Source organism: Mugil cephalus, chromosome 13, assembly GCF_022458985.1.
Source record: "Mugil cephalus isolate CIBA_MC_2020 chromosome 13, CIBA_Mcephalus_1.1, whole genome shotgun sequence".
Lineage (NCBI taxonomy): Eukaryota > Metazoa > Chordata > Actinopteri > Mugiliformes > Mugilidae > Mugil > Mugil cephalus.
Window position 1 is genome coordinate 10,447,949 of NC_061782.1, and position 21,007 is coordinate 10,468,955.

At 45.0% G+C, this 21,007-nt stretch overlaps 1 protein-coding gene across 2 annotated transcripts; it reads left to right on the plus strand.

The window, feature by feature from the left end:
* The first annotated feature begins 1,311 nt into the window (after positions 1–1,311).
* Positions 1,312–19,752, plus strand: foxn2a (forkhead box N2a). Of its 2 annotated transcripts, XM_047602527.1 has the most exons (6): positions 1,313–1,486; positions 11,253–11,830; positions 13,545–13,669; positions 13,834–13,883; positions 14,507–14,575; positions 16,038–19,752. In XM_047602527.1, exons 2-6 carry the CDS (start codon positions 11,267–11,269, stop codon positions 16,460–16,462), a joined length of 1,233 nt encoding a protein of 410 aa, XP_047458483.1. In that variant the 5' UTR covers positions 1,313–1,486; positions 11,253–11,266; the 3' UTR covers positions 16,463–19,752. The 2 variants fall into 2 exon arrangements, with proteins under 2 accessions (XP_047458484.1, XP_047458483.1); XM_047602528.1 differs by lacking the exon at positions 14,507–14,575 and having other exon boundaries at positions 1,312–1,486.
* Positions 19,753–21,007: the final 1,255 nt, after the last annotated feature.

The following is a 21,007-nucleotide window of genomic DNA, read 5'->3' on the forward strand; positions in this document are numbered from 1 at the left end:
GTGATTAATGCATCTTGTTCTCCGCTCTCTCATTTGGTAGCTTTGCAACTTCATCATCCCTAGGAGTGATCCTGGGAGGAGGAAAAAAAAAAATGGGGCAGAGTCTATGCTGCTTGCCGGCCCTAAGAATAGCTCAGTGCGCAAGAAAACGATGCCACAGCAACCTGAAAAAAAAACAAAAACAACACAAAAAAAAAACATGAATGAATATAATGACATCCTGATAAATCGCGTCACCCGCTCCTTTGCTGAATAAATTCATTTGCCACACTGAGTGCTGTTTAGTGCCGTCGTTCAAATGAAAACAAAACAATCAAAAAGAGCTTCCCTAATAGTATTGATAAGTATCAAGACACACAAAAACAAAAACACTTCCCTGAGTGTAATTCAATGTGACACAAAAATACCATTACACTGTCACCAAGCCTGTTTGTCCAGTTGAGAGGAGAGGGGGAAAAACAAGGGTGCGCATTAACACGGGCGCAGAAGTATTTACAGCGTGGCAGGTGCTAGAGGTTTATACACACTAAAAGAAAAAAAAAAAGAGGCCATTAGATCAGTCCACAGAGAGCTACTGGTGAGCGCTTATGAAATGGAGTGGCTGAGATGAGTAAGGTATCGCCATTGTGTGAAAGTTGCAGTTTGGTGTGAAGTCAGTTGGCCAGCGGTGAAGCTGCACTCAACAGATAGCCGGGCAAAGATACATGAGTGACCTGCTGCACTGGGGCTTCCTGGAGGACACTGTTGCCTATAAAAAACACATCCAGTCATGTAAATATGCAAATTCTCGCACATGTGCAGGGAATAACTTTCATGGACAAAGGGAGAAAATCGCCCAATTGTTCCTTTTCTTTTTCTTCCAATTTCTTTTCTTTGCTTAGCCTATATGCCCAGGCATGCTGTGTATATCCACGGGTCACGTTAGCTCCTTGTATCATCGTTTACTCTAGGAGGGGCCCTGTTGAGGGTCCACTATCGTCACGAGGCTGGGTGTGGTGACACATCCTTTCTCTCCGCCCCGGGCTGTTTGTGCAGCCTAAATAACGCGGGGGCTGTCTGCGTGGGACCCGTTCCGCTTCAATGTGTTAATTAATAATTCAAAATTTAACTGCTTCCCCATTTTTAACACACGCGTTTAAAACACAAAATTTCCGCCCCTCCTGCGTGTTACGCCGGTGATAAAAGTGAAAGCAGCACATTGCGCGACGCAAAATTGGACGGCGTGCGCGCTCACGAGGCTCCTGCGCTGCGGCAGTTGCCAGGGGAGATAGGAGGGGAGGGGTTTTCATTGGCTGAGGTGGACCTGTTGCCACGGCGACGGCGAGGGGTTTGGTAGCGTTGCCGTGCGCCGTGTGATCCGCGCGCTGCGTGTACGGAGGAAGCAGCTGCTGATCTGATCTCTGACATTGTGTGAGACAGACATCTGAATAAACTGCGCGCAGACGTGTCTTTAAACATACCGGACCGAGGCACGCCGTGCATGATTGTAAGTATTTCTCCGTTTTTCTTAAAATAGTGACGAGAATAAATAAATAAAAATCCCTGTTTTTTTTGAATCGGGAGGAAACGGGTTGTGTTTCGAACAAGCTAAAAGTAAATGTGGTCAAGTGACTTTGCTTAGAGCAGCCAGCATGGCAGATCAAGCGACAGCATGTGGCCAGCTAGCTGGTGTTACTTCTCTTGTCACTGGACTCGAAGCTTCAGGGGCAGAGACGGGTTATTCACAGCGCCAAACGAAAGCTACACTTTGACATATAAACACACAATTAACACACTATTCTACGTGGTTAAAAATGCTCTGCTAAAGCTAGCGGCGGATTTGCCTTCACTGACCCACCGAGCGGCTGTTAGCGCTACTTTGGCTCGGGTATGCTAGCGTTTGTGAGGTTTACACTTGGGCGAACTTGGTCCGGTTAAGTGCCGGAGAAAAAAACAACGCTTAACTAACCGGAGATACTTCATAACGAGTCCCGTGTGTCGGGAAACGTTGTGCAAGAGTCCACGTCATTGCGCGTAACTTTGTATTCCTCGTCGTGTTACTGTGGCTCTCCTGTGAGTGCAGTCCCTGCCGTGTATCTGGCTACGAAACACGTATCAGTTTCCTTCTGCTACTTTCAGCTTTATCTTTTTATCTTTTCCTTTCTCCTCGGGCTTTTAGTCTCATTGTTTCATTGCACCTCCTCGGCTGCATTTTTCCTCAAGTCGTGCTAGTCGGCGGTACCAAATCAATTTTTATTGGTGGTAATGGAAGGACACACACACACATATATAATACACATATATATATATATATATATATATATATATACCCCCCATCGTATCTATAAATAGTTGAATAATATTTTCATGGTATAATATCGACGCTACCAGAGGTTGTGAGGCTGCACTGGCTAGCTAAGCACATGATGTAATGGATTATCACAAGATTGTCCCAGATTCAGAGTGCTCTACTAACAATGTCAGAGTGAAGGGGGGAAAAATATCTGTTTATACTACATATGTTTTATGCTGTTATTAAATAGACCTTCCATACCTTATGTTACCCCACGTGTCTGGCCTCACGTGCCCCTTTACTCTCACTACCTCTCTCTGTTTGTCAGTATTGCATTTGCTCATCTGGAAATTGTCATCTAATATTCATTATGTGCGCTGAGGTTTCTGTGTATAGTAAAAAAAGAAATAGATTTTGAGAGGCACAACCTAGACCTTTGTTGGTCCTGTCTTTTTGCCCGGCAGTTGTTAAAGCCCTATTGATCTTTTTTTTTTTTTTTTTATAAGACAAAGGCAACAGGAGCTTAAGGGACAGAAAAAAAGACAAAAAAAAAAAAAAAGAGAAACAGATGTTGTCAGCCTGCCATTATTTTATAGCCAGAATCACCATGGTCATATTGTAGGTCAAGCCATCTGTTGTCTTTGTTGTTGTTGTTTAGCATGTATGCGCTCATGGTTGTACCTACAGAAGTCTCCGACGTGCTCCCCAGAATAGACAGGGTATGTTAACTTAAATGACATTCATTACTATAAATAAGCTGTAACCTGGCAATGTGGAATGGCTTTAATGGCTGTAATGATCTAAATTATTGTCAGCACAGATGAATTATGCTTAGATGTGAATGGCTACAAGGTTATTTCAGTGGCTGGTGAACAGGGCTCTGAGGCACTGTTGCTACCATATGCAAACTAAAATTTTGAGGTTCTTATCTACCTGGGGAGGAAGTGAAATGCATGTGAAAATTCACGGGGAATGCTCGATCTCGGTAAATATTGCGGTCCGTTTTTGGAAACGTAACTGACAGACATGGGACGGTGATGCTTTTTCTGATGAGAAACCGAAATTTATGACTAACCACATGAGTCATAGTATTGTTTGTTACTTTGGAAGTGTAATCCTGACAGTAAACCCCAGGGTGTAGGTCAGCTTGTGAAACAGGATAATTAGATATTTATTAGATAAACTCTTAGAGTTCTTAGATTTTATTTTTTTTCCCCAAGAGATTGTCAGATATTTCAATTCATAATCAATATTTTGACTGTACCACCACAGTTTTCATTCATATTACTGGGGTTGTTTTACACCAGTTGTGCACAGTTGTGGATTCAGCGATATCAAATGTATCTCAAGCTGCTCTCATGAATGCCACATTTCATTTTCACAGCTGTTTAAATACACTGGTGTCACTTTACCGAGAAGTGGCTCTATTGTACTTTTTTGATGACAGAACACAAAGAACTTTGTGGCCAACCAAAATGAATGTGACAATGAAGCAATGTAACAAACGAGAACTCCACAGCACAATGTTGTTACTGAGTGAACTTAAAAGTGCATGTTTAATTTAATTATGTTCATTTAATAAGGAAATAGCATTTGGACCTGAGTTGCATTGCGTAGCGGTTTCCCTAGAGCGGCACAGAATCTGCAGTTTAAAATGGTGGCGTTGCCATGTAATCAGTCTTATCACAGAACTGTGTACTCTGACCTGGAGCAAATGAAGGGTTGCGTCCTCTAAAATCCACCATGTTCTTTGTAGTTGTATGAGTGACTGCGCTTTCGAGTTCATTGTGAAAGCCTGCACGGAAGAAACTTTTGGGATTGCTTAACACAGAATAAACCAGTTTGGAAAAGCTTTCAGGTTTATAATAAACTGTTCTCCCGAATACCCCGTCGTTTCCAAGTCATTTGTAACTTTGATTTAACTGACTGCGTTTAAATAGCTGCCTTCAAATAGTCTTTATTTTTGTAAGGGAAGACGTGAATAACGGATTTCTTCGACTTTGCTCGACTTTATTCCCATAATTACATTGTTGTGTCCGTGTTGCAGCGTGTTTATCTGTTCGAAATGGAAAGTAATGTAGAATTAAATAGCAGCATGAGATGTAAAGAAAGCGAAATTAGATAATATTTGGTTCTTTTGTATAAGTACTATTTATTTTTTTTAATGATTAGCCAAAGAAAGGATATCATGAAGGATATTTGTTGTTGCGTCCTTATTTTCAAGGTGTAAGTTGTAACTTAAACTGTTTCCTTCAGTTATTCAGAGGGGTAGTAGTTAGGTGGTTTAATGTTATTTACCTATACTACTTACAGCGAAAAGTCTGTTTATTAAATCAAAAATTATGCCTGAGATTACCTTAATTGGTAGACGTAAACATGTTGGGATGCTACGTTATCACATGTTATTAAATTAGCAGCTTATTTCTTCGTTAAAGGCAATCACAATTGTTAAAATCCACAATTGCTCCCTAGGAGAAGAAAGTTCAGGCTGAAGCCGACCTTATTGATGCCCTGCAACGGAGTCGATGGTTTTAACTACCACCCAAAGCTGACAGTGCAGAGAAACATCCAATCAGCTGTTTGATTAGTTTAGCAATGAGCTTCTGTTTCGCCATTCGCACAAACATTCGTTGAGACGCTGATTGATTGGCAGGGATTCCTCTGGCCTCGCTTGCTCTTCCGATTGACACCGAGACACATCTGCGTTTGTTTCGTCGGCGCAGAGTAATTCTCACCGTTGTTTCACATTTCTTCTGAAACGTGTCCGAAACGCCTTCGCTTCCGTTCGGCTGAAGGTGCTCTTTCTATTACATTGAAAAATCCCTAAAATAGAACGCCTATTTTTTTTTTTTTTTACTTGAGATCAGCCGCTAATCAATGACTCTCAGCTCTGACCGTTGACGCTGCCCTGTGTGACTCATGGGGTCGGCTGATTATGCAGTTCTGTGGTCGTCTCAAATGATCACCTCTTCGCAGCCCCTGTGTGGTTTTGAGACAGGGACATCCCCGGCAGTACGTAGCCTACTGTTGTTTTGGGTCGACCTTTGGCATTCTGCTCGTCAGACATAGGGGGTAGCTCTGAATTTGAGTTGCAAATGTAAAAACGCTTGAAGAGACGGGTTTACATACGTGTGCCTCCTCCTCCTCCTGTAGTTTCGCTCGTCCTGATTTTGTTTTTCTGACAGTCAACCTGTCTGTTCTTTGTGATGTTTCACATCATTTAGCGTATCTGGAGAGATCACGCTATGGTTAAATGCCATCTATTTTTATGCCCTGAGCTTTTTTTTTGCGTCTTTCTACGGCTGTCACTATTTTTTACAAACTGGGGTTAACCCATTGTAGTTAATGTCACAAGATCAACAACATGAAAGAACGGGTTGAGGTTTAGTTCTGCAAATCTGCAGTTCAGTCTGGGTATTTTTAGCTACCCTGTGTTTGTTGTGTTTCTACCCTTTTTGTGGTTCCCCTCCATCTTCTCCATTGTTTTACATCTCTTGATTAGTCTCAGCGGTCATACACTGACTCTATGGTGAGTCCAACCCCCCCTCAATCTTTTCCCCTACCCCTCTTTAACCCTCTGAGTGCTCCTGTGCCTGTCTCGTTTCTGACGGGGTGGACTCCAGACACAGGCCATTAGGGCCCGCCTATCTGAAAGCAACACCGATTCGACCGTTTCCTTGATTGAGTGAAAGGAAGAGGGAAGGACGGCTGTGTCCTGTGTCACAATGGTTCTTTGTCTCATCACCCTCGGCTGAATTAACGGGATTTATTTAATTGATGGCGCTACGACAGCGACAATACACGCTCACCAGCTCGCGTGTAAACGATCAAGATCTTTTCATGAATGAAACGCTATGTTGTAAAACCACATCATGATCACCAGGACGGTACCGGTACTGGACTGGTTTGGTGTCCAAAAAACATAAAATATTCTGCTGGCAAATCCAGATGCTTTTAAAAAGTCTGGCGTTAACGGGAACTCACCAAAGTAATAACTACATAGGAAAAAATGCGGCATGTATGTGGAACTGTGAATACAATAAAAAGCAGATTTTCTAGTTGTACAAAATGTCAGTCAGAGATAAATAGGAAACATAACTTTTTGCTCAACCTATTGCAATGCATATACTAATATTAATTCATTATAAACTGCTTTTTGTCTAATGCATTCTGCACTTTGAACCACATTTTTAAATATTTACTCACAGTTCTGATGTTCAACAGGAAGATTCATGTGAGAGGCTGTAATGTAACGCCATTTTTTTGTTTTTTTTTGATGTCCTCACGTCAGAAGCCTCAGTAAATATTCTTACTCTTTGAGAGCAATGTGCTTCATCCTGTTTTCTTTGGGTTTTTGTGAAAGAATTCTATCACAGTCTGAACGTGATTTTTTTTTTTTTTTTTTTTGATTCAGGAACAAAGGCCGTTGCTCGCCGCTCGATTCGTTTCTGCGTTTCTCGTGTACCAAGTTTTATTGGCTTACACTTGTAGTATTTACATGGATGGTAATCTCTCACACTGAGAACATTCCTGGGAGGGCTTAGTTAAAACCTCACGAGTGTGTAAACTTTTAAGAAAACTACTTTCACCCATTTCTTTTTACATATCGGGAAACTATTTTTTGTTTGGTTGTTGTGGGTGCTGATTGTTGTTAAGCGTTGCTACACTCAACTTACAGACACATGACCAAGTGATAAGGTTTCAGTGTTGGCCGGGGGCTGGCATGTACTTTGGAAGGCCTCACCTCTGTTGACAGTCAAAGTACAGTCCGTGTATTTGAGTTCGAAACTTACTCTGTGAAGTTAATGCCACCAGATGGACCCGAACAGAATCATTATCTATTCTCTTCTGATTGCATTAGTCGACACATTAGGTCCGGCCTCGGTGTTTGTCAGCAGCCTCTGAGCTACATGCTGATGGAATTCATAGATTGCCAAGGCAAATACCGCTGTTTCAATAAAAAAACCCTCTCGGGCCGACGCCTGCCCGAGTCCACTGTTTTGGTGTAGAGCAGGCCTAACAGCCTCTGTGTGAAGTCTGAATCTGTTTTCTGAAAATGAACTTCCTCAACAGGCAGGAGGTGTTTCCTTCCCTCCCGGTCCTCTGTTTGAAAGTGCGAGGTGAATACTGAGCACTTCGGAAACATGACTAGAGCAAAAACAACTGCTCCTTTGTACGAGCCGAGTGTGGGGCCAATTGTAACGCTTTGTACAAGCTTTTTTTTTTCATTCGCTTTCACCTCGGGGCGCTGAGTAGATCGTTTAAAGTAGTAGTTTTATTTTAAAATGTATCATTTAGACGTGCTTCAACCGCAGCCTGATTAACCTTCGCATTAATGGATGCTTTATTTGTTACGACATAATTTAACCCTCCCATAGAATAAAAGGCCGAGCCACTTGGCTACCTCGCTCTGGAACGGCCTCTTTCTCTCCCTCTCTCCCACTCTATCCCGGTCTCCCTTTGTCTCATTCACATTTTTAGAGCTCCAGCCAGACGGAGTAGTCGCCTAAATATCAGTTAGGGTTTCAAATAACAGCCGTCACCATGGGGCATTGCGGCACACCTTTGTGTATCTGTTACAGAGGTGTAACTGGTTTGTGTCAACTGGTTTATTTCTTGAAGAGGGTGTGGCGTCAAGACAGAACTGGAGGCAGTTAGGCACGTAATATATGGGTTTCTTTTTTGTGCGGATAAAAGAAATATCCGACATAATTGCAATTGCTTAACAAGATAGAGCTCCGGTGCGGTGAATTAGAGTTTTATAAAGTGTGCCTTAATGGCACTTAGTCTGTAGTGCCATGACATCCAGGTCGGCAGCGGCCTTTCCCACTGCTCTTTGTCCGACAGGTTTGTGGAGAACAGCAGCAGACTGCTGGCCTCAGCATTTTGCGCCTGTATTGATCTCCCCACATTAGCTCTCTCTTCATGCACAGACATGAGCACAATTGCTTCCCTTACAGCATCGGCTGCCGTGGCAACTGAGTCCTCATGATTGTGAGATTTCGCTCCCAGAAAACATCTCCAGCCCCGGCACCTCTTCATTTCGGCGCCGCCATCATCTCCTTTACATTCCCCCGTACGTATCTGACACATCAGCGGCTTGATTTGCCACTTAAAGCTATCTCCATATGTCTTTGTGTATTTTTTGAATAGGCTAAGTGCTTAACAGGATAAAAGAGCAGTTTGAAAAGGGGGGGAAAAAATGTGCCTTGGCACCTGCTGTTCGCCTGCCTGTTTGCACATGAATATGATGAGGCTGGCGGTGTGCAGGGCTATTTTAACTTGCAGATGAGCCATCAGGTCAGCACCGTTGCAGCTTTGGTGTATTTTCAAGCATGAGCAGCAGTCAACAGGCCAGTCCGGCTTATTAGCTCCCTCTCCCCCTCTCCACTCTTTACACTCTAGTGTCCCATTATTCATTGCATTCCCAGCCGCCTCTCTTTGATGCCTTTTCATAAGAGCAATGATGACTGCGATCATTGCAGCAGCGGTGGTAATTGACCAGCTGCAGTCGTGGCGAAACACTTCCTGGGTTTTGGCTGGATGCAGGACGGCGTTCTCGTCCCGTCCACCCTGCCGCTGTTGATATTCAAATGAAGGTCGTCTGGAGGGGCTGCTCAAAAGAGGGTAAGCTGCCTCTTGCACCCGAGAGCCCAGCTGAAGGGGTCAAGTTTACGAAGAAGGACCGAGGTGAAGCTTCTCGGGGGGTTTAAGGTTAATCACTTTACCCGTTGCGTGATTTCTTCCCCATCTCCAGGCAATAAAGTTTACAGGCGGTCGTTCACGTCCTGTTAAAGAGGAAAAGACAACAATATAGAGTGTTTACAGATGCCTCTGGAAAACACTTTGGTTACACCTTTTAATCAAAGGAGTCCTGTGACCACACCTGTGTTTGTCTTCTGAGGTGGAAGACGACCGAAGATCCTTGTCGGGATCTGCCTGAAATTATACCTGCACATGGTTTTTGCAAGCGTAAGTTGTAGACTCGCCTCTCCACTCGGTCCCCGTTGTGTTTGTAAATTCATTCAGAGCGGGGAAACTGTCATGTCGACAGCGTTCTGGTGTCTCGGGCAGAGATTTTCCTCGAACACAAATGGGCAGTGCTCTTGCTGCTTGACGTATCTGATTGCTCTACTTTGCGGAGAGCCGTGATTCATCCTAGTCTGTAGGAAAACTTGCACAGCCTACCTCACTGCCACTGTGTCTCAGCGTGCTCTCTCCCTCTCCTCCGCTTCCCTTCGCCTCTTGTCAATTTTTTCCGTTTTGCTCCGTCCTTCTATTAGAGGATCTCACCTATTGTTGTCTCTTCCTATTTTCATTCTGCCAGTCGTCGCTTTGCCTTTCGGACTGGAATGCTCATTGACTTACTTCCTTTTTGCCGGTGATCAAAATCACAGAAGTATGTGCGTTACACAAGGACGGTTCAGCGTTGTTGACATATGCAATACGCGGACAATAGAGGAGTGACACGCAGAATGTGGGATTATTATATCTCGACACAATGGCATATGTAGAGCAGGCGGGATACGCTATTATTACAGACACTTAAACAAATACACTGCTGAGTATTCTGTAAAGGCTGAAGGCATCGTGATCCTAGATTTACCTGTCACTCTCGGCCAAAATAGGATCTGTCAGCCGCATCCTCTCATTAAGAGGCTGATTTTCTAAATGCTCTAATGACTCCTTTCTACCTTCTCTGCCCTATCTGGCTGCCTTCGTGTATACACTCCCCCTCCTGTCTCAGCCGCTGTGCAAACACTCTTTAGATTGACCCAATTCTTATCTTATCACGGAGACGAAAAAGACATGCCTGTCCACCACACCGTGCGTACTTTACCTCTCCGGCTTCCCGGGCCCGCCGCCCTCCTCAGTCCGAATCCAGAACTCGTCAGACCGCCTCAGACACGAGACGTCCGGTGTACGTACATGAGGAATACCTGGTTACGGTGGTAGATAGTCAGTGGCAGAGGCAGACCACATGGGTTACTCATTTTCTTATTGACTCCTGTTTGTGGGATTTCTGCTCTTAATTGAAGGGATGACATGGTTGTCATGGTGACGCCAGGACATAAAGCTTGTTGTGAGCTGAGACAAAGAGTGGTCTCTTTGTGCTCTTGGCCTCACCGAGCACTCTGCAAAACCTCCGCTTGTGTTTTACAGAATTTGATCGAATTTCCTAAAGAAAAAGAAAAACAGCGCTCGCTAAATGACCAATAATACAGTTGCCCCAATTATCTCAGCGTATTAGGTTCGACTTAAACTTTGGCCGGATCGCCTCCGTTTAAGACACTTTTTGACAGGTCATGTAAAAAAACGAAAAGTACGATTGTCTCATGAAGGGTTCTCGAGTGGGATTTGTTAATGATACGGCGCCGCTGGCAGATTGAATTTCCTTCTGGTGTTAAATGACTGTCAACTCCTGGGTTTTGTGGCCTCTTTATACTACTTAATCTGGCATGTGACAAATTGAGACTTGATCCTGGCTGAATGCAGATCAGTCCGTGAGAGCCATCCACTCTGCAAGATGGAGGCCTTCCAGTCATCGGTTGGTTTCATGCTCATTTACACATAACGAGCAGCTGGGCCTTGTCTGAAATGAGGTGGGCGTTGAGTAGTGGAGCCTTAAGTCAGTTCAGTTGCTTGAGAGGATGTCCTCGAAGGTCCTCGGCTGAAGTGAAGAGTGGGAGGGGGAGCTGAGAGCCTCTCCGTCCTCACCAGGCGTGGAGTGGAGGGGCAGCGAGAGTGCCAGGGAGTGCAATAAAGGCGGACAGGCACAGCTACAGGGGTTTTGCCCCCCGGGAAACTTAAAAAAAAAACAAGGTCAACGCTTGGATGAGCACATCATTTCAAAGTGTCGCATCCAGTTATTTTATACTGACACTTTTATTTTGAAATGGAGTCCACTGTCAGAAACTATGAATGTGTCATGTACGCGAATTTTTTTTTAACGATCTTCTATTTTTCCTCTTTTTTCCAGACCTCTTTGATTTAATGGGTCCAATCATTGGGATGTCGCCAGATAAGAAAACGGAAATTCCGGGTATGCAAGAGGAGCGGACGGGGCTCAGAGGCGTCTGCGGCGTGGGGACGTTGCCGGAGGCGGAGTGCGCGTCCAGTCCGCTGGCGACCAGCGTGGACCGCGCCGGGGGGAACGAGGACGAGGAGCTCACAAACCTCAACTGGCTCCACGAGAACCTGCTTCAGAACTTCACCCTCGGGGGTCCCGAAGCCCAGCCGAGCGGCAGCCCCCTCTTCGACATCGAGGGGGACTACGGGTCCAACCAGGGCCCGTCCTCGTCCTCCTCCTCTTCGTCACACGGCAGGGGCAGGGAGCGGGACTCGATGAAGTCTAAGCCCCCGTTCTCATTCTCCCTGCTCATCTACATGGCCATAGAGCAGTCTCCCAGCAAGTCCTTGCCCGTTAAAGAAATCTATGGCTGGATTCTCGAGCACTTCCCCTATTTCTCCAACGCTCCCACCGGATGGAAGAACTCAGTTCGCCACAACTTGTCCCTGAACAAATGCTTCCGCAAGGTCGAAAGGAGTTTGGGAAAGGTAGGTCAACAAAGCGTCTCCTAAACTTTCGCAGCGCGGCTCGCCCAGAAAACTGTTTAAAATCCCGCGCCCGTCATCGGCGACGCTTCATTTGATGGCGCGACGTGAACTGTGAGGCCAAAATGCGGCTGCTTTGTTGAGTAAAACGCTGCTGGTGAACAGCGTGCAGCAGTGTAAAGCTGCAGCGTGGCTCATATGTCAGTGTCCAGGACTTTAACGCAGCTGCAGGGACCTCTGACTCCGCTGTGATAAGGGTGGAATCCAGTCAAGGTCGCAGACACTCCTCCATAGGAAGTGCAAACACAGCACACTAAAATAGGGCATTATCTTCTGCAGCGCTACAAGGTAGCGCGACTGTTTCACCCTAGAGAGAATCATCCCACAGTCGGAACCCTAAGCATTACACTGTAAGAAGAAACTGAATGTGACCTTAAGGGCAGGTTTGAAGTTGCAGGATCAGTCTTTTGTCTGCCTCGTCCTGGAGTTTCAGATCAGTCGTGATCGGGGACATTTGTGTTGTAAGTGTTGTAATAAATTGAGGTTAGCCTTCTCGCACACACGTTTCATATGCAAAGTGCGAGGAAGTGAGTCTTATGTATGTCAAATAAAAAACAGTGTAATAAATGACGTATAATAGTAAATATTCTTAGGTAAATAAGCAGCATTCAGTGTTAAAGCCTTATTTGGTGTGAAGATTTGAACACGGTTGCTCCGTCTGTGCTGTGGGGGTGTGGTTTTGAGTCCGTGTTGCCAATGTTGTCCCTGGCTGAGACCTGATATTGTCCCATCTTTCGAGTGGATGTCGCTCAGCGCTCAGTCAACAGCAACATGGTGCGGTGCAGGCCGCTCAGCATGCAGGTGCACAGCGTGAGCCCTTCGTCTGCTGAGACGCCAGCACCAGTTTCACATGACACTGGCTGGTGGTTTCCGTTGCCATGGAGACATTTCCTTCTTCCTGCATCAGGGCTGGTTGGTAATCTGAGTCAAGGTTATTCTCCTCCCTCCCTCTATTCTCCCAGGCTGGGCGAGAATACGCCACCATCAGATAAAAATGCCAGTTAACGCGCGGCCGCACACATCGCAACACGGCAGACGGACTTCTTGTTCACGCAGCGGCCGCCGAGCTCATTTTTCATGTTTCTCGAGGCTGTGGAGGAATTCCTACTTCCGTTTTGCAGCGTTTTGTTTATGGTGTAGAGAACAATCGCTCTACGCTGTGGACGTTCATGCAAATGAGACTTTTACACACCGATGTGCTGCTGCCACTGCAGTGAAACTCCCCTGACAAACGTCTGAAATTCTGCATTTCAACGTTGCTGGAACACACGTTCTTTTAAAAGGTGCTATGAAGCTTTTAGTTGAGCACTAATCTGTGACTAATCTGTAAAAGGTTAGGGTCACACTTGACTTTTTTCTCCTGATAAAAATAATGATCTTGTCATTTGTAGGTCTGTGCAATTACTCAACCGTACACATCCACCAAATTGATTGCGCAGTCTGTCATTGAATTTTAAAGTTACCCTGTGGATTTTGTTCTCTGCTAGTAATGCAGTGGGGAAGTGTTTTCACAAGTGGGCCCTTGTTTACATGGATTTCATGATTGAATTCCTGTCAAACCTGTTATTTTCAGGAGTCACGGGTGCACCTAGATTATTATAAAGTAAAAAAATTAATTTCAGAGGGTGTTATAACGAGTATCTGCTTTGTCCCACAGGCCAGTGGAAAAGGTTCCCTCTGGTGCGTTGACCCCGAGTATCGCCCCAACCTAATCCAAGCCCTTAAGAAGCAACACTTCCCAACCGCACATGCCTTCTGCACACCACCCGCCTCCCCGCCCAGGTAAATTTTCACCCGACGCTTTCTGGATGCTGTGAGTTTGCTCTAATGTTGCAGGATGTCGTCGTCGGCTGATCGACCCAGAAGCGGCGCGGTCCGCTCTGTATAGATTTCGTCAGACTCGACACAGTTAATCTGACCCCGTGTTGTTTGTTTGCTTTCCGCAGTGCCTCCTCACCCCCTCGCCATCTCTTTCTACAAGGTTGCTCATTCAAAGGTGAGACCGACGCGAAAAAAAACCCATCTCGGCACGTACATTTGCATGTCCCAAATGAAAAGCTGTCGGAGTGCGGTCGTCTTAGCTTTGTGTTTGTGCGGTATTTTGATTCTGTTGCACATTTCAGTCCCAGAACATTCAGCATCACTGTGCTTTTTTTTTATCCTCAACTCTTTGGTTTGATTTGTTGCTTTCAAGTCATTGATGCCTCATGTAGACCATAATGTTGTAGCTCCTAGTTGATGTCGCAGCCTCCCCCTCCCCTCCTCCTCGCCTCTTGGATTTGTAACCTTGACGACAGGCAGAGGTTCTGCTGGTGCTCAGTGTCGAGCACTCGGTCTCACTGTAATCATTAATAATTTAGAGCCTCAGAAGTGAGCTATGAGGCTTTTAGACACTTTGTCAGGTCTGAAAAGATCAGATGCACTCTCATTATCGGTGGCTTGAATTCATCCTCTGATTTGAATTAGCGCACATCCGATCCATTCAACGAACACCGATGGGGCCGCTGCGCGTTAAAATTACTGAAGGAGCCCCGGTCCATCCAGTCCTAGTAGAGATATCATGCTGCCATGCTTTCACGCCTTAGGACTGACCATCCTGCATGTTCTCTCCTCTTCCAGAGTCTGACATTGATGCTGCCACTGCCATGATGCTCTTAAACTCTGCCCCTGGGCACCACGTTGACCCATGTAAGAGAATCCACAAACAGGCATACTTTCACCTACTCTTCCAGCTCTTTGTCTCCTACCCCCAACATACCACCCTGTCATTGCTCAAGTTTTCTTTTTTTACTTTGTGTGCTTTAATTTTCTTATGTACATGTCTCCTGTTCTTCCAAGCAAATATTTGGTTCTTGCACAGGACAGGATTCGAGGACTTTACTGGTACCTGACTGTACACAGTATCTCTTATATATATATATATATATATATATATATATATATATATATATATATATATATATATATATATAAAGGAATAGTTTGACATGTGGGAAACACTATTTAGCTTAGAGAATTTACCCTCTGTTGGTTTTCTGACTGGTCTGCTGACCGCGAGTCTCCTACCCTTCGTCGAGCCCTGACTTCCTGGATTTCTGTAGCTAGTCAAGACCATCACTAGTCATGTGAGGATCCGTTCCCTCAATCGTTGAAAACCTGCAGACTTAGCACTGAAACTGGTGTGGGTACAGAGGAGGAAATGACCATACATGAAAACTGAAAACAGGTCTGCTAAGCACAGTTGTTAACATCAGCTGTCCTGCCTCCACCAGATTCTGTTATTACAAGTATTATAGTGTTGTTTTTTTTATGGGAACGGACCATAGCTGAATGGCTATTGCTTGTCTAACTTCACAGCAGTAACACAAGAAGTCAGAACCCGTCAAAGAGTAGGAGTCCTCTGGTAGGTGGTCAGCAGATTAATCCGAAGGACCATAACGGGGTCATTTGGGGGGGAAACGGTTAGCTACCTAGGGTCTGTTTAATAGTGGTAAATCCACCTAGAAGCACCTGCAGCACTGACTAATAAAAACAAGTTATATATTCTTTGTGAAATTCTACAGAATCCAAAGTGTAACCACGACTATTTGTTGCTTAATGGAAAGTTTTGTGTTTGACTCTTAGCTCGGAGGCGTTTGCCAAAGACCACAGGAAGTCCAAATATCGTCATCTAACTCGACCAAAAAGCAAATAAAATGTGTTCCCTAAAAAAGTTGAACTATTCCTTTAACATATGTGCATATGGGAAAACTATTATGCTAGTTACAATTACGACGTCAAGACGTGTGTCAGATTGTCCATTAGTCTGATCTTGCTACAATTAGCATTGATTCATTGCTTGCTAAATTATTCGAACGAGCTTTTAAAATTACTGTACGTTGCCTTGTGCTTGTATTTACCCACCAGCGTTATTTCTGCTTTCACTTTAGAAAGCTATTTTTAAAGCAGGTTTTCCCTAGTTCTGCTTTACACATAAACTATAAACAAAGTTATAGTGTCTGCGCTTCTCCGTCGTCTTGAATTCTGCTTTTGCTTTTCAGCCACAGCCCGTTTTTAACCGTGTAGTATTTAAATGTGTAACGAGCCCGTAAGGTCACCTTTTTGATTTCGGCGTTTATTCATCACGCTGTCCGTGTTCTGTGCTCCTCAGGCAACTCTGACAGCCCGCTGGACCTCTCCCGGCCCGACTCTGTCCTGGTGAGCAGCGACCCGAAGCAGGACCACAACTACAGCAGCGTGGCCCTGCAGCGCTGCTCCTCCCGCTCCTCCTCCTCGTCCCTCTCCTCCCTGGACGAAGGGGGCTGCGACCGCAGCCAGTCCCGCCGAGCCGGCAGCGAGGGTTTCCACAGCGACGAGGACTCGGACCTCTGGGACGAGAGGGGCGTCCACCAGACGTCTCGGCGCCCGCCCGCCATCAAGTGGCCCGCCGGCAAGAGGGCGCGGCGCGAGGTCAAGCCCGAGCTGGACGAGGAGCTGAAGGAAGCGGCGGGCTCCTTGCTGCACCTCGCCGGTATACGCAGCTGCACGGAGGGCTCCAAACGCACTGTCAAGAGCACAAAACTTAACAGGAAATGAAGTTTTCTTTTGCCCCCGAAAGACTCCGAACCCTGTGAACCCTAAACCTCTGACCCCTGATCGTGTGTCCCAGTGTGCCTCCTTCTCCTTATCTGATCGTTCATTGGCCATTTTGAGCCTTTTTTTTTGTTTGGGAGTATCTCTGTCCAACAAAACAAATGGCAATAGTATCGTTCACACAGGAGAACAAAGCCATATAGAGTAAACTCGGGGGGTAACTGCTGGGGGTGGGTGTTTGGGCTATGGAGTAACCATCAAGATACCTATCCAAAATGACCTGCCTGCTTCTGTTGGATTAGAAGATTGTGATTCAAGAATTTTTCTCTGAAAGACAAAAATGGAAAAAAAAGCTGAAGGTTTTATAAACTCAAAGCGTTGCATGCTTCCTCCTCAAACCTGTATCCTCTTCCAAGTGAATCTATTTATGAAGCGAATGAGTGCATGTTTGTAACAGACAAAATCTAACCTCCTGGTGTTATCAGTTTCTCCTCTTTTTTTGTGCTAAAGAAAAAAAAAATGCCACTGTTTTGAAAAGAGTTCTTGCTCTGAGACTCCTCTTGTAAGAGAGATGCAATAATTAATCCACAACCTTAACTTTCTGACTTTTTTTTTTTTCTGTGTGTGTGTGTGTGTGTGTTCCATGGTGGCATTTTTCAGAGTCGAGTATGCTAGTTCAACTTTACAATTAAGAGAATGAATGGAGTAGTATTACGATCTTGTTACGTGATAAACTTATTACGCACGGGCTCCGGCCCTGTTTCAGGATTAGCAAGATGTGGAAACGGTATTACTCTGCCACTGCCAAATTTAGTTGCAAAGTTAGCTATAGTACTTCGCTCAGTTTTCTGCGGCCATTACAGTACAAGCTGTGTTCCTTTTTTTTTTTTTTTCTTTTAATCGTTCCTCGTTTGCAAATCCACCGCCTCCTCCTGTCGATCCCTCTTCATTCATCAGCGCGTTTCTGACATTATCTGTGCAAACTGGAAACATGTACTCACGTTCGGCGACAGCCTATGCAAAGTGAACATCTCCCGCGCGTTGCCAGATGTTCACTGCGTGTTCATAGGTTATCCTGCGTAGATTTTTATTTTTTATTTGTGCGTGTGTATCATAGTGCATGTTGACTTCGGCCCTAACCTGAGAACGACGAAAAGAGAAACTCTTTTCCTTTAAACACGGCTCCATTGAATATGATGTAGCAACTGCTGCCCTCGCTGCGGTTGTGTTGTGGGACTGCATGGTGCCCCGCCGGGTTATTGTGAAGGTGAGGAGCAGATTTGGGTTCGTTTCATGCCACGTAGTTTGAAAAAATTACTAAATTGCATACGTGACGTCTGGCTGGCTGAACCTGCGGCCAAGTAAACTCACGACTTGAAGAAAGGTGCGCCCGCTTGGGCTCAGATAATTCAGAGAACCGCGCCGTACTCGAGTGGAGGGAGCCGCTTTTAAAGTGCAGTCGCTCGCGGGAGCCGTCACGTCGAGCCATCGGCTCTGGCTACTCGTGTTTCGTCCTTGCTCTTCCTCCTAGAACAAAATAAGGAAGTGCACGCTCTCTTCTCAAGCTGCGAAACGGAGTGTTTATTGTCAGTTGATTGCACGCCGTTCGCTGAGGGGGAAGTTGCGAGCCACTTGTGTAGAAGGCCACAATTTTCACTTGAGCTTTTTAAAAAAAAAAAAAAGAAAAAAGAAAAAAGGACGCGCTCGGGTCGGGCGCCGCGCGGGGACGAGCGATCTGAATATTTCTTCTTCACTGTAAGACATCACTGATTGTGTCACCGTGACTGTTAGTGTAGCACGCATGGTCAGTGCCAAACATTTTCTCATGCCACTTATGTTAAACTGCGGACGACCCCACCCACCCCCACCCCACCCCACCCCCAACCTTTTGCCACCGCCACTATAACGTAATTAAGACTTTTTTTCTGAATCAGGAAACGGGAGACGACTCTGGTCAGTGCAGTGACTTAGCAACTCCTTTGGTTTATTTTTGTCTTTTGAGAGTGGGAGCTGTCCCTCACAGAGTAAGCTGCAGTTCTCAGAAGTGAATACGTGCATACACTGGTCTTGTTTAGCTGTGAAGAAAAAAAAAAAAAGAGAGAACAAATTATTGTTCATTAATCATCACCTTATTTATGACTTTAATTTATGGGATATTTTGAATGCATACTCTATCAGACGCTGGTCATTTTGAAACTAATGACTAGGCACCTTTATTTTTCTCATTCTGTGAACTCCTCTCAGTGAGGACTTTTTTTTTCCCTTGTTTATTTTACAGCAATACACTTTTATTTCTCGTCTCGTTACACTGATTAAGTATTTTGCCAATGTTTTGTTGTCTTTAGAGCGGGTGCTTTTTTTTTGTTTTGTTCTTTTTTTCCAATTTAACCATGACTGCCAGGTTTTCTTGATGTTTTGTTTTTCTTTTTGTTAAAGCTGGATAGAAGAGAGTAAATTAACGTTGATCCTGAACCTTATTTTGTTGCCAAAACTGATGTACAGCTGGGGTCTAGAAGAATTTGAATTGACGCAGTCCCCCGTGTACTGTAGAAGCTGATTTAATTATTCTTTTTTTTTTTTTTTTTTACAATTGTCACATGTATGTTTAGGTATTATGACTTAAGTAGTCGTAAATTAAAGATTAGGTCTCGATCTCATCACAGATTAGAATCTTTGAGAGTGAGAGGAAGAGGGGAAAAACACAAAAAGACTGCCACTCATAACTCATGCTTCCAGGTATCGTTACGGGATGTTTGACTATCACTGTAAACTGGATCAGACTGACTCAGTCCCCAGGCAGCTGCTGCGTGGTTTCAGACCTACATTTGAGTATAGGTGCAACTGCAGAGAAATTATGTAGAGACTTGAAGAGGAAAAAAAAATCTCACTCGTTCTTTCTGAAGCACTTGCAAAAGAAAAAGCTATGTTGGCTCTCAAAGTGAGCCGACGTGTGAATGAGCTACCTTAACTTTTTTTTTGGGGGGGGATATCCTGGGACTTACACAACTCCGAAACCCAGTTGCTTCACTGCTCCACAGCTGTTATTGAATATTAATTATGTGATTCTGCCGTAGTTCCTATGGGTATGATAACATTTTTCTCGCATTTGTCAAAGCTGCCAACCCAGTATCAGTTTGTGTCTCTTGTCTGCCATGTCTTTTGGACCGACACCTTTTTGGTTTTTGTATGCTAACCTCTGTTGATAAAATGTTTATAAGATTTATTTTCGCCAAAGATATGCAATTGCATTATATATGGTATTACAAAATATTAATAAAAACCTGTTCTTGTTATCGGCGTGTGCATCTTTTTATGCCGTCTCGTCGGCGTGAGAGCGCCGTCACTTTTAGTAGCGTGCACCAGCTAAATTTCTGACCAACATTGCCACCTGCTGCGAAGGCCACAAGATCAGCGTCCTGGCCAATGATCGTCGGGAGTTCTCCGTTTTCACATAACCGTGCTACAGCTGGCAAATATTTCCCACCGAGCCCGGCGGCTCGGCCTCTGTTTTGACTGCGCTTTGAGCCGCGTGCGGCAGCTCCGCCGCACTTTCCCTTTTCCTTCTTTCTGCGTGTTTTTGAACGCGCCGCGCGCATGGCGGGCGGCCAGAAATGCACCTCACATTAATGTAAATTCCAGGGCTGCGCCAGTGATGGATGCATCATCAAATGTGCTAACGACACTCTTCGCTGTAAGTTAATTAGTCATGGAGGACTGTGGGATGAACACAGAGTGACCCTGAACAAGGGCTTGTCTGACTAGCCTCGGGCCCATTGGCACAGCTCTATTGTTCAATAGAGTCCTGTGTGTCGACTAGAAGAGGGGGGCTTCTCCCTACTGACTGCCTCAATTCAGCTGGAAATCAGAGCAGCATCACCCCCCCCCCTCCCCTCCCACACGGCCCTAGCAACCACGCCACGCCGGCAGTTGCCAGGCAACCAGACAATGCTGGAGCCACTGGCTGTGGCGTGCGTGCGAGGAGAGTTTGTGTTTAGCCTGTGTGCATTTAAGACCAGGAACAGTGAGACGGCGGCAGAGGAAAAAATAAAGAAATAGTATGCGGCGGAGAAAAAAAAACAAAAAACAAAACCAAGAGAGATTATTATGGATTAGGTGAAATTAATCGTGTAGGATTTGTGCAGCGGTGGATGCATTAGCGGCAGCATGTCATGTCACTTCTTGTCTAAATGAGGTCATGTGTGTTTTAGAGGGAAGTCGCAGAGACGATCCTTGATGGCGCTGCCACCCGCTTGTGATTTCTGACCTTGTTGTTGTTCATGCAATGCATACAAGAGTAAAACTCGGCAGTAAATAATTTAGCAGTCACATCACAGCATTTAATTGTGCATGGTACTTGGTTTCCTAATGTTAACCTCGAAGCAGAGGGATCTATCTATCTATCTATCTATCTATCTATCTATCTATCTATCTATCTATCTATCTATCTATCTATCTATCTATCTATCTATCTATCTATCTATCTGTAGGCCTGTCTAGACTATTTTTAGGGGTGTTGTTTTCATCTCTTATTTTTATGGGGGGCTCCCC